Source organism: Eurosta solidaginis, chromosome 2 (genome assembly GCF_040869045.1).
Source record: "Eurosta solidaginis isolate ZX-2024a chromosome 2, ASM4086904v1, whole genome shotgun sequence".
NCBI classification, from domain to species: domain Eukaryota; kingdom Metazoa; phylum Arthropoda; class Insecta; order Diptera; family Tephritidae; genus Eurosta; species Eurosta solidaginis.
In genome coordinates, this window is record NC_090320.1 from 7,152,932 (window position 1) to 7,167,349 (window position 14,418).

At 34.9% G+C, this 14,418-nt stretch overlaps 1 protein-coding gene across 3 annotated transcripts in view; it reads right to left on the minus strand.

Annotated features, from left to right (window-relative positions):
* Nucleotides 1-211: 211 nt before the first annotated feature.
* The window catches only part of Lim3 (Lim3 homeobox protein), a 110,013-nt gene continuing 95,806 nt past the window's right edge, over nt 212-14,418 (minus strand). For 2 of the 3 annotated variants that reach the window (XM_067769320.1, XM_067769321.1), the window contains exons 3-8: nt 6,837-7,011; nt 4,930-5,132; nt 4,630-4,822; nt 3,302-3,453; nt 2,835-3,026; nt 212-986 (exon numbers count right to left, since the gene is read on the minus strand). In XM_067769320.1, the coding sequence (XP_067625421.1) occupies nt 787-986; nt 2,835-3,026; nt 3,302-3,453; nt 4,630-4,822; nt 4,930-5,132; nt 6,837-7,011 (1,115 nt within the window). In that variant the 3' untranslated portion in view covers nt 212-786. The remainder of the gene's footprint in view (nt 987-2,834; nt 3,027-3,301; nt 3,454-4,629; nt 4,823-4,929; nt 5,133-6,836; nt 7,012-14,418) is intronic. The other variant, XM_067769322.1, reaches the window with a different exon arrangement.

A 14,418-nucleotide genomic window follows, 5' to 3' on the forward strand; every position in this document is an offset into this window, starting at 1 on the left:
TCCCATTTTGAAACCAAACAAGTAAACAAAAAAATTAAATGGAATTATTTTTAACAAGTTTTATTTTGTTGTGTGTCAAATAGTTTTTAGGTAATCATGTAGATATAAACATGACATCTTTTTTTCGTAAATGATATTTACTAGTTTGGTTTTTTTTTGTATAAAGCATATGTTTAATAAATAATTTGTCTATATGTCTCAATATGTTTAAATGCTTTCTATTTTACACGAATACCTAATGTTTATTTACTTAAATATATATTTACAATATTTACATGTAATTCTTTATATATTATTTTTTATTGTTTCGAACAAATTGTAACACATTTTCCTTGAAATATTTTAAATAAATGGAAATCACTTGAGTTTTCATCAAGAATAAATAAATTGCGTAATATTAATTGATTTTTTTTTTGTTTTTGGTTTTTAAACAAAACTTAGTTACGGCTTTTTGAGCAATAATTTTTTTTTTGTTTTTGTCTCCTTAATTATAATACATTACTTACATACAATACAAAAATGTCGACATAAGTTCAAAAACTTTTGTTTGCTAACAAATAAATACTTAATTTTAAATTTGCCGCAAAATATTTTGAAAGTTTTAATGTCTACACATTTGCTCAAATATTTAATTTTGTATAGCAATTGTTAATTACTCGTAGTAAATATTTAATGCTATAGGATTTCATGTGAGAATTTAAATTGATGATCGCTTTGTTTGGCGCGCCAATATGAATAATTGCGCATTTGCAAATATTTAAGCAATATCCGTGTCGCGTACGAGTATCAGTAATGAACGCCCGGTGTTTGTGAGTTCGGATTCGATGTTGTATTCCCTGAGTCGCCCAGCCATGAGTCAGGACTTGGTGGAAAGTCTGGATAGCCGTGATCTGGACTTGAATCATTGCTCAAATCCGATACAGTACTACCATGTACTCGATGCGCTTTCGACGCTGACACATTATTCGATGATGTACTATGATGATCTGTAAGTATACAGTAAATAAAACATTAATAAATTTTTTACTTCATGAAGGTTCTTCAGAATTCCAGATTTGAAATTAAACTGGTCAACAGTGTTTGGGTTAATGTTTTAGTTTCATTCTTAAATTTTGTTTTTTGTTTAGTTCCATTTCGGGCTTAAGTGTGGTCTTCAGTTCATAAGAAAGCGCGCAAGAAATTTTTTTCTTTTCCCCCTGGTAAGTCGAAATTGAAGTATTCTTATTTGTAAGCAACTATTTTCCTTTTTTATTATTCCTTTTCTTTATATAAACGCCTTACGAGATGCGTTCTGCATGCATCAAATGATTTGATAAAGAAAATTAATAATAATAATAAAAATAAAAATACTTAAATTTTGACTTACGAAATGAAAAGAAAAATTTAAAATAATAATAACGACCCCAACCCGTGCGCATCTTGCGCAACCAATATAAAAGTCTCTTATCAAATATCAACAGAATTCAGCTGTTCTATCAATCAATTAAAACTTGCAGTTGGCGTATGGTAGCAACTGTCGGTAATGCAGTGAAAATATTCACAATAGCGCCATAGTACAAACAGATTTCTTTGTGTGCTCACAATCGTTTATTTTTAACAAATTATTTTAATAAAATATAGCTAAACAAAAGCTCTACGGCCAAAATTGCCCAAAGCTCGCTAATAGCCCAAATCTCCACCCTTACAAACAAAACTTTATTTATAGATTTGGATTCCAAATTAGAGCGAAAAAGGCACCCGTACATGAAAACAGCAATTAGAAATAATATATATGATTTGTGTATTTAAGTCAGTAAATAAATTTTACCATCTTTCTCGAAAGCTTAACGTCATCAACAAAGACTACGACAAATTGTCAATTGTCAAATCGACAACCATAACAGCCGGGCTTATTTTACAAGTTTAGAGTTGATAAACGTTACTGAATAGCAGCTTTGTAAATCTAATTTACCGCTGTCAAATGTTGTTTAAAACTTTAGTGAATAGCGCTGCAGGTGTACTCTGTATATAGGTCTACAATGTATTATAATTTTTATAGATAGGTTGATAGATTCATATATACCGTTTGAGTGAAATTGGTTGTCGATCCGTGACAATATAGGCCCGTTAGACGAATTCATTAACTTTTAACGATGCGACTTGCCGAAATTTCAATTAACGATTTTTCACTGCGATAATGGCTGTGCCAATGCCGTTAAACAAATTTAAATGCTCTGCTACTATTTAGCGACAAAAACTGTTTCTAGATTAATGAAAATGGATAAAAAATTGTTATTGAAAATCGAAATCGTCATATTTAACGATTCGCTATATAACGATGGCGAATGCCATTAAAAAAGTCACCGTAGTGGCTTCGGTTTAATTTTTGGTGTAGTTTTTAGAAATCAACTGCAGTCTCTATTTTGGTTTCGTTTTTCAAAAATAGTTTCTGTTTCATTCTCCAAACTTTTTCTTTGTTTTTGAAGCATGTTGGGACCATCTCCGTATCATTTAGGGACTTTTTATTTAATATTTTGGGTTTGTTTTTGATCATTTGAGGATGTGCCATTTCTGGATGGAAAATTTTTGAATTGTTTTCGAGACCACTTCGGGGTTTTTTTTTCGTATAAGTACGCTTCTATTTGGGGACTATTGATGGATCATTTCGAGACCATCTCCGAAAATTTTAGGGGTTGTTTTCGTTATTATTTTAGTAGTATTCCCGCATCCTTCCTATTTTATTTCGTACTAACTAGTCACGTTCTTATTTTAGGACAAGTTTCACAATTTTGTAGGTAGTTTGTGTGTTAATTAAGATTGAGGCTTTAATTACGAAAGTGTGCGCTTAGTCTTACCTATATTTGTATAAACGATATTATCAGGATATGAACCAAAAGAGTGATTATGCCCCACAGGTGGTGGTGATCGACTTGTAGGATACTGCGGTGGACTAGAACTACCGTGCAAATATGATCCTCTTATACTGTGTGGTGAAGCACCTTCGTCTAAGCCTAGATTGACCGTACTGTAGCTATCGTTACTTAAATCTGTAAAAAGAAGTGAAAAAATTTAAATATCGTGTAAACTATTAATAAAGGATTCAGCTAGGAAATAAATGTATATCAAGAAGCGATACTTTTTTATATATGTATAGTAGGGTCGGTCAAATTATATGGGGAAAAATGGGGAAAAAAACTTCAGGTGCACATCCAATTTCTGAAGCTATGGGTCATACTGAGTAATATTGTCCATGGGACCATAGGTCTGAAATGAATTTCGAGCCTCCCAAATTTTGTTAGAAAATTTTATATATTGTACTAACCGTGGTGACTAAAGCTGTCGTAGTCTATTTTTAACTCATCCTTGTCAAGGAATTTCTCCGTTCGCGGAGAGCAGCTTCCTTTCATTGATCTAAAATATTGACTCCAGCGCGTTCGGCCAGCATCCTTCTTCAGTCGTTTCTCCTTCGCTCTCCTATGTAGGGAATTTTGAATAAAAAAATTGTATTAAAATAAGTGGAACAGTATTCATAAGAGTAAATAAGAATAAATATGACAAAGGAACCAAATTCTGGAAAAGGCTTTAATGCCGCCTCAAAGGTTTTCGGCCAGTGAATTGCGATTTAGAGATTAGATTTTTGCTCGATTCAAGAATTTTTCTGGAAATAGTCTTTGAAATCAAAGAAATTTTCAACTATACTACATCCATTTTAATTGTACATAAGATTGTAAGAGATTCGCGTAAAAGTTGCCCGGAATACAGCTGTTGTACGGAACCCATATAATCTTAATCTTAAAATAGTTCCACACAATCGCAAGCGACCCTGTCGCGGTTGAAATATAAGATTAAATGTTGAATTCTATCATCCTTGTAGCACTCGACAGCATATCATCCTCCGCATCTTTGGTTGTGGAAACTTCCGCTTGGATGCGATACAGGATCAGGCAACTTGAACGTACATAGAGCTTCTTGCAGAAAACCCCCCTCCCTTCCTTGATTAAGTAAGCGCCTGTCAGGTGAACCGTTGATTGCAGCTGATTATGGAATCCAATGATTTTCCTATAACAGCCCTTATCTCCTACGATCGAGGTCTAAGCTGTATATTTATTGACATCTAGGCGGTCCTATTGGCTAATTTGACAAACCTCAATATCTACCTCTATTTGGGTCCCTTGGCAAGGTTTTCTGCTTTCCGAAGGAAAGTAATAAATTGCTACGGGTATGAACTTCCTACGCTCCAAGGGGAATGATTGCGAGGTCTCCAGTTCCCCATGGTCATGTTTAAATAGCAAAAAACAAGCGCCCTTCTCAAACTAAAGAAGTATGCAGGCGTATAAAGGCGTCGATCAATCACTTTCTCTGCCTATGTCTAGGGCTGCAGAGAAAATGACTCAGATTTCTGAAAGCATGTTTTTTCGATGGTTTCGTAGAGGATTAGAATTATTACAGAAATGTCTTCGTCTACTGTCAACCTAAGCTAACCTTACCTTCCGCTTCAAATGCGCAGTGTATGACCGAGGTTAAAGAATCGGTTAGGATATTATCACTTCTCTAGTAGGGACCTAGTTAGAGTTAATATGCGGTATTTTATTCATTGTGGGTAGCGAAACTTTTAAGGCAGACTCACAATTTTCTTTGTCCTCAACTTACCTATTTTGAAACCAAACTTGTACCACTCGCATATCCAGCCCAGTATCTTGTGATAATTGTTCTCGTACATGTCGTGCAGGCTTAGGACTATTATTGTAGGCAGTTTTTAATGTTTCTAATTGTTTTGCTGTAATTGTTGTGCGCGGTCGTTTATTTGGCTGATCGCCATCCAATGAACCATCCAAATACAATCCTATACAAGAGTAAAGAAAAAGTGACAAATATTTTCAACTTAAATTAATTATTATTATTTTTATTTCGATTATTAAATCACACTAATACACACACACACAAACCCACCTTTCGCCTTCGCATCTTCATAATCTCGTTTACATATTAGCTTTCTATCTTCCATAAGATAGAATTCATCTCCCGTGTTTAGTGTTCGCGAGCATATTGTACATAGAAAACATTGTAAGTGGTAGACATTATCTTGCGCTCTTCGTACGACTTGCGTTGGCGGAATGCCCATATCACATGCGGAACACTTTGTTCCATAACGTCTAGTAGGCCCGAACATTGGAATGGCAGAAAGTTATAATTAGTGCTACTTATTTTTTATTTCAATTTCAATAAATATTTATTAATATTCTGACTTATTACAAAATAAGTATTGTGACGAATATTAGCATCACTAAGTGATACTAGCATCACTAAGCTGATACTAAGCAACCACTTGTATGTACGCAAACAAATCAATCATCATTTACACACATACATACAAGGCAACGAAAAGATATTTTACACACACACATGTGGTCATCAGTTGAAGTAGTCACTCACGCATACACACGCATATGGCTATGCGAGAAGCTATAAACTACAAATACACACTCATATAGCTGGTAACCAAGCAGGAGATTCTAGAAGGAGAAACGTCTCGACCTTTGGAGAAATATGCGGACAAGGCAACAGAGAGTATAAAAGCAGCGCAAGGAATGACAAATCAGTTTTGATTTAAGCACGCTATTGGTTGTGAAGTATAAGTGTTATTGTGAAGTAATCTCAAAGTAGTCTAATAAAGATCATTTTGCATTGTTGAATATTGGAGTTATTTATTCAACAATTTAGCTATTCGAACGTTAGCTGAGGGTTACAAATAAGTGGAATTTCCCAAAATTCGTTAAAGTATAAATATTTTTCTAAACTGCGTCGTTTTTAGTGTTTGATTTGGCAAGCCCTTCAAGTGTGTTTCTACATTGAAATGCTTCTCAGTAAAAAGAGAGTTTATGTTATTATTGTATTTGATCAAAACGATTGCTCTTGTGTTAAACTTAACTCGTCTGATTTTTCTCCAACTGCATCTTCCGCTTCTGTGTAGATTTCCGTCTCTATTTTTCGTTTCGGCCACCTCTGTCTCTCTTTCACTAAGCAGCCCTTAACCTTTCACTAAACAGCCCTTAATCTTTCTTAACCCCTTTCTTTACGACTCCTCCCACTCCACCATCTTTTCTCGTTTATTTACTTTCCTCTTTTCCGCTTCTTCTTGCTTTTCGTCTTCCAAAACCCTCCATACTTTTATTCTCTTTTTCTTCTTCCTACTCTTCATGCCTTTCATGCATGCATTTCTCCAGAAGGGGCATAGTACCGCCCACTTTTCCAAAATTACATATTGCCCTATCTATATGATAGAAATTCTAAAGGCTTGATAATAGCTTGCACTTATGTTGAAAGGTTTCTCCTACCCTTTTACCATCTTTTAACATTCTTTGACATAGTTTGGAAGATACAGCGACTTTGAGTGTTTTACACTGAGCGGCATGGCAATGATGTTGATGGCTTTAATGCTACTATCTATGAGTCATATATTTACCAAAACTGGAGCAGGTTTAAATAACTTATCCATACAAGGGACTTAGAATAATATTGCGGGCTTAGGCGCGCCTATCCTAACAAGCGACAGACATCCACAAACCGGAAGATTCGAGGGGTCCAACAAATTCGTTCCTACGGACTACTCAGATCTGCAACACTCCCCTAAGGATCGAGGAGTGATTTTGTGGCTACAACGACAAAATCATATAAGCAAGTAGTTCAAAAGAGGCTAAGTAGAGCATATCTGTTCTGATAGATACGCCCTCATCTGGCAGAAGTCTGGGTAATTTCCCTATCAACCTAACTTGACCACAGCCACATGCTTATGTTCTAGTAAATATGTATATTTATATCTATTACTATGAATTTATTAATTTTGTAGCTTAACTTACTTAAAAAAGTCTTCTTTACAAAAAAGTTGACCATTTCGCGCGAAGCACTTATCATTGAGCTGGGCGTGGCATTCGCTGCATTGTAAACACTTCGCATGCCACGTTCGCTCTAATACTTTTAATATAAATCGGTCTAATATAAGTTCATGACAGCCTCCGCATTTAGGAATAGTTGCTGAAAAGAGATAAAAAAAGGTTTGATTATTCTATTTTGAACTTAATGTTACTTATTGTTACTTTCCACGTGTGTATAATTTCTTTGGACCCTGCTTGTATATATACATTAGGGTGAGTCGATTTAGTAACCGATATCGCGCCATCGATTTTTCGATAGGATTTGGGCTCAGGAAAAAAAGTTCCACTACGCATACGCAAAAGAATAAAATTCGAAATTGCGAAATTTCATTTTCACTACACATTATTTGAAAAAAAAAAATGTAAAACATTTTCACCACGAATTTTTAATAAATACATAAAAAAATGATTTGGAGCCTTAGAAATGAATGCATGTATGTTGGAAAAACCCTTAAAAAAATGGCGAAAGTGTAAATTTTTCGACCAAAACACCCCCAAAACCCAAAAAATATTTCGCATGCTCGAAAATTATTTTTTTGGATATGCGTAGTGGAACTTTTGATCCTGAGGCCAAATCCTATTGAAAAATCGATGGCGCGATATCTGTTAATTTTCGTCCATACAAATGGACACACCCTATTATACATATCTAATATAACATTACACTAACAAATTGACAGCTAAAAAAAATATTCAAAACTGGGCCTGCATCGTCTTATACGAATTTTGATCGAAGTAAATTTTTTCGATCGCAATAGCTCTGGAATGGTTCATCGGATTAGGGTAATTCGTATGTGAAATGGATCCTAATTAGATCCATAACTTGTTATAATTTTTACGAACCTTTTGACAGTTTCTTATTTATCGTTTGAGTGAAATTGCGATAGGATACGGGTTCTGAATCGAAACAAATTTGTATTCAAAATTAATTCAAGAAGAAAAGTATATGTACATTAAAGTGGTCCTTATATATCAAATAAACGATTTTTCTCCAATCTCATTTCTTCAGATGGTAATACATAGGCCAAAAATATAACATATAAATTTTTATCGCGATTGGAGACGATATAGGGATGTTGCACAAGGGTCGCAGTTAAGATTGTTCTACAGAGACTTAAGAGATTGTACTTGAGTTCACATAAAGTCCCGGGCAAAGCCAAATCAAAAACTTAGAAACAATTAGAAAACTGTTTCTAAGCGGTGTCGCTCCTCCGCAGTGATTTCGAGTGTGTTACTGCCATGGAAAGTTTCTCATCTGCCTTGCAATAGAAAAATTTAGGCAGTGGTTATCTAAAGCAATATTTATACATGGAAATTTACTCCAGTTTACGCATATTCACATACATATTCAATGTACAGGCTTAGTCTACTTTGTGAATTTTTCAGCTAATTAAAAGCTGTATTCGGCTGTGCCGAAGATTTCATACCTTTCATGAATGGCACTGAACAATAATCTTTTCCCATTCGTAATATCAAAATAATCGTTTGTATAAGATATGAAATATATAGTGAACCGATGTATATACCTATACGATTTTTAAGATAAATAAAAAATAAAAAATAGGTAAGTACTTTGTGTGAGGATGCAAAGTTTCACGTTTTTTGTGGTCTGCATGAAATAGCTATGACCAATATATGACATTAAGGTAAGTATTTGATGAAATTTGAAGCTTATAGCCGTTAAAAAGGGGGCAGAAATTACAGTTTATATAATATATATACCACCGATCTTTATGATTTTCTCAGACAGCGATATGTACGACCGATTTCATACATTTCTGATAAAGGAAGATATGGTATAAATCCCCTTTTCTGACAAGTCGCTTGTATGGGGGATATACGCTATAGTGGTCCGATCCGGCCGATTCAGACAAATGTCTAATCGGATAAATAAATATACCCGCTCACCAAATTTTGGCAAGATATCTCTAAAATTGAGGGATTAGTTTGCATACAAACAGACAGACATGGCTAAATCAACCCAGCTCTTCATCCTGATCATTTCGGTATACTTATTGGTGGGTCTATCTATTTTCTTTTAAGGACTTAAAATTGTGAGATTCGGGACAAAGTTTATATATCATTTCATTATCATGAAAGGTACACAAAATTGGTTGCTAGGAAGTTCCTGAGAACTATTTTATTTAAAATTTGTTTTTCCTTTTTTTTCTATACCATTTATATATCGTTTTCGTCTTTTCTCAAGCTGATAATTTCAAATTCTTCCCCCTTGGTACATTGTGGCGTGCTATATTTAAAATATATTGACATTGAAAATTAACAACTGGAGCCAACGAAAATCCGCGAAAGTTAACGATTTTCCATGGAATGATCGTACTATAGACTTTGTCATTATACTGCTTGCTAATGCCAGATTTTTCATGCAAGTTTAAACTCCAGTTAAAGCTGACTGCCACACAAACATAAAATTTTGTTGCTTATCTCAGCTTAAGTGGCAGTCAACTTTAAGTGTAGCTTAAACTAGCACTGAAAAATCGGGCCTAAGCTAAGTGGGGGGGTTTACTTTTACCCAGTTTCGATAGAAATCGGCAAGTAGAAAGAATCTGCATTAAAAACAAATTTTTTTCAAAAACTGGAAGTGCTACGTTTTTGTTTGGACATTGTGAGATGTATTTAGGCCACGGGGCGTTTACATGAGGACCACTGGGCGTATGATGAACATTTCATGGTGCATTCGAGTTTTTGTTCTTATTTTCAGCAGGGTATTCTTATTAGAGGTTTAAGCCAATCACTTTATTGGCGGTGGTGGCGTAGGATTTGTAAATATTTTTCTTTTATTATTAAAAAAAAATTTAACATTAGGAGATATTTTGTTTATGTGTATGCAGCAAAACGGACGTTGCGCCATTTCGAACCTCCCACTACTGACATTTCAATGTAACGCGGCTGAATTTCTCGCGGATTATTCAAAAGTTGCCAACCAAGGTTGCCTGCGGAGGGACTGTCCCTCATGCACTTACTTAAGGGAGGCTTCGAACCCTAGATGCTGAACTGCAGCGCCTGTCGAAAAGATGAAATACTTAAAACGACCACATCCTTGTCTATTTGCCTCGTGCAAATCGCGGTTTCAACGAAGGAGGTATTCTGGGCTAACCCCTAATACACGATTTCCCTAAATTATTTATGGCTCCTTGCTCCTTACGCTCAAATGCGACCTATGACCACTATTAATAGTCTTTTTATACTCACCATACTCAGGCAAAATTCTCGTTGTTGATCACGCCAAAGGGCGCTTTCAAGGCTGTTTTTAAGAGCTACAATATCTGAAGTTTTAGCGGGAGCACTACCGGGCACCAGTCGCTACCGCAGCACTCCCCTTTTTTCCGCACAAGCATTCAAGTGAAACAGCATCATGAGGACCTGGCCCCTCACACCGTGCGTACCGTATGCCAGCACAAACTCTATAGGACTGCGGCTTTAACTTCATGCCTTCTACAAGAGATTAAGCAAATCACCCGATAAACACCTTAAAAGAATAGGGAATAGCTGTTCGGCCAGAAATGCCGCCCTCGAAATCATAAACTGTCTAAGTCCATTGCATAAGTCTCGGGTGAAAATCGTATAACCCACGGCAACTCTACATAATTTCAATTTTGCAGTTTGGCGCTGAACTTCCTTTTGTGTAAAATTTTCCATTAGTGTACCAGACAATAAACATAAATAAGAGTGGGTAGAGGAATCCTCGCAGATCCCAAAGCTCATTTTAAATTGTAAGATGTTAATTTTTACATATGTGACCTGGAATCATGAAGGGACCTATTGAGCGAAAACAAGTTTTCGAGAAAAACGCGTTTAAAGTTTTTCTTTAGCTTGACTCTGTGTAGCGGCCGGCCGTTGTGAACGAATTTTGTAATTCAAATTTAAGTAACTTCCCGATAAGCTAAAGGCTGGAAACTTGGAATATAGTTCAGAACCCGATCACAATGCAATAATAAGAAAAAAAGTCTCCGATAGGTGGCGCATGGATGGAAATATTTCAAAAAATGGTATTTGTGGTCCGATTTGGCGGTTTGTTCCATTTGAAAGAGTGTTAAATTTCCTATAAGAAACACTCAAAAACCGAAGAACGGTATTTTCGCACAATAGGTCCCTTTTATGATTCCAGGTCACATATATGATCAGTCCAAAATGTTTTGCCAGGCATTATAGTCATAAGTTGACCGCGGAAATTCAGTTTCCTGACCAGAATGACTGTCCCCTTCGTTAGGGTATTAGCACACCCGGCCACTAGCCTGACTGTCTTGGGAAAGCTTAGGCTTTTCCACTTTGAGTCTCCTTGAGGGGAGCCAGAGCCCAACTTGGTAAATATGTGTGCCTGAATATTCACATTTGTAACAGGAGTCGCAACGTTTTGAAAGGCTATAATCATTGTGATTCACTCCAATAGACTGTTTGGCATAAGAACCGTCAACTTCGAGAAATCCCATTTCCCGGGATTTGAGTTTCAAGCAAGATAATCGAAATTAACGTCTCAGACGTCATTTTATAGTTACAAAGGTTCGAGAAATAGATAAGTCTCAATTGGGTTTCAATTAAAGGCCAAGCAATTTTCAAACATTTCTCATACGTACGCCTTCAACTTGAGTATGTGGTGAGAATCATTTATATGGAGCATTTAAATCTCTTTGAAATCCGGTAAATTTCTCAACTTCAGAACTACCGAAAATCCCATTTAGTATCTCAAATTGCAGGAACGATCGGTTGAGTGTTGTACTAAAAAAGGATTTAAGTAAACTATCAAGGTTCAAATATTTTACTTGGAAAAAAAAAACCGTCAAATTACTTAGCAGGTGTAAGTATTGAGTTTTCAATGATCACGCCGGTGGACCCGGGCGTTATCGTCCGAAACACGTTGACCGAAGGATCCTCCCTAAAACCCGTAGTTTCCGGGCGAGAATCGGATGCTTGACGGCCCTAGGTGATAGTTGCTGTAGAGAAATTGTATCCGAAAAGAGATTAATATGTGGCAACCCTTTTGAGGAAAGAATTTACACAATCTTTTGCGTACATACATATTTCGTATTTTATACCTGGATCTTGCCATATCAACTGAATTCAATTTGAATGTCACTAAAAACAAGATAAAATACACATAAAAATAAAAATAAAATACAAAAATCTTAAGCACTTCCTTTATATAAATGGACAAAAATCAGCGAAAAATGTCTCCTTATATAAAGATATATTCTTGCTAAACTTTGATTTTTAAATTTTGACATAGAAATTGCAAAAATATTTATGAGAAGTAAAAAAACTCCGGAACTTCATCTCTTACTTGGCGTTATAAATAAACTTTATGAAAGCACGTTAAAAGAATTTGAAATAGAAAGCAATGAATGAGGTAAAGAATGCCATGTAGATCGTGAAGTTTACTTCGGACAGTCTTCTTTTAACGGCAATTGCTGCAAAAAATTGCTTAAAAATGTAGATATTTTGAGAAGAGTTTCAGAAAAACATGGCCGTAAATGTATGAAATATGTTCAGTGTTTTCAAGGTATTGGTCTGGTAGTTAACTCTCGCTTTTCGCATAATCTAGACCCGCAATTCAAAGTGCATATTAATAAATTTAAAACAAGTTATGAGGACTTGGAAATTAGTATTACACCTAAAGTTCATGCTGGAATTGATCACGTGCCTTACTTTTGTTCAAAACATGGAAAAGGACTCGCTTTTTGGCGAGAGCAAGTTTTTGAATCTGTGCATGCAGATTTTAAAAAGACGTGGGTTAAGTACAGTGTTAAAATATCTCATCCAGAATACCCTAGTCGTTTATTGAGAGCAGTTTGCGAATATAATAGTTGCTATTTGTGATTCAAATAAATTGAAGAAGCTGATTAACGAACTTTTGTGGTTTCAAACAAAAATATGCATTATTTTGTAAATTTTGCTTAAAATAACTGTTTGCATTGTATGTAACATTACATGAAATAAATGTTTGCATTATTTTTTGGAAATAAACATGATTATTATTGCGTTAAAATAGATTTCCCTATCAATAATGCGTAGAAAGCTTAATTGCAAAAATTAAAAAGTTCAAATGACTCTAAAGAAAAAGCGCCGAATATGCGATTTCGCGGTTGGCTTTGTTTGACACTAGGCACCGCCTAGAATAAGCCCACAGAAAAATTTCCCGGGTGGTCGGCAGAAAAATTTAAATTTTTTAAAACCCACCGTGTGGATTGCCTTCATTAGATTGTATTGCATTTCTGAGATGACGAAAATTCTGTAGCACCAACAACTACAACTGAATGCGCTTTTTAAGAGATTTTCTTTAAAGCGTATAAATGGCCAAACTGACAGAGTAAAGCTAACTTTTCTTCTAACTGCAGTTTAAGTTGGCACTGAAAAACTGGGACTTATAATTTATTGATTTGCTCTTTTGATTGTAAAGATCGATTCACGGTCACTTTATATAAAATATATCACTATAATACCATTATTCACTTGAGGAATGTTTTTAATTTTTTGATTATTCCACATAAGGATTGCGAAAAGGAATAATTATTCCGGAGAAACAAAAAGGAAGAATGACTAAAAAAAATTATTCATTATTCCAAAAAAAGAAATAAAGGCTGCAATCCAAAAGTGTAATTCAATGGGTGTGCATTGATTGCATTCCGCAGTGATTGCATTCCTTGCCAATCGGGATATATGAATTAGTAAAACAATTCTCATCTTTTAATAACAACTAGTTTTTTTAATAACTCGAAAAAAAAAAATTGTGCGACTTAAGTCGTTTTATTTGCATTTATCACTTTTAATGCATTTTCTGAAAAGATTATGCAAAATGGGTATTTAAATTATTTAACTTTTCTTATGTTTTTTTTTTTGTAATAACTTCAGTGATCATCAGTGATGCAAAATCCATTGGATGTTGAGCTGGTATGGATAGCGCTAGTTTTTTATATATTTTTTGAACGGTTAAAAAGAGTTAAATTTTGCAATTTGATTATAGAATAAGAGAAAACTCAAAGGCCACCGCCGCCGCGCCGTATCACTCGGCGGCGGCATGCGAAAAACGATAAAATTCCGCAGGAGTGCGGCGGCGTTTATCTGTAGGGAATAATTGAAAAAAATTGTGTATGGATAAATGGATAACATTACCTAAACATGTAATTTAGAAACAAAAAACGACAAAAAAAGTTTCCATTCAGAAGGAACCAAGAGTAAATCCTCCATATAAATATCTTCCCTATGGATTTTTTATAAATTGAAGTGAAGAAATACTTGCAGTTGAATAACCTATGCTCCGAAAGAAACGAAATGGTAAATTCAACAAATCAGGGTTGTTGTTCTTAATTTAACAGTTCTTCAACGAAATTTATCGCATTATGATTAATTCAACGGAGTTTTTTTTTTTGCCAAGAGGACTTGTATAGTAATTTCAACAAAACCAAGCTGTTGGTCTCAAGTTAACACTATGCTCTAAAAATGAAAATACTCTCAATCAATCTAACTAATTTTGCTGTTAAAAGAACAGATTTAA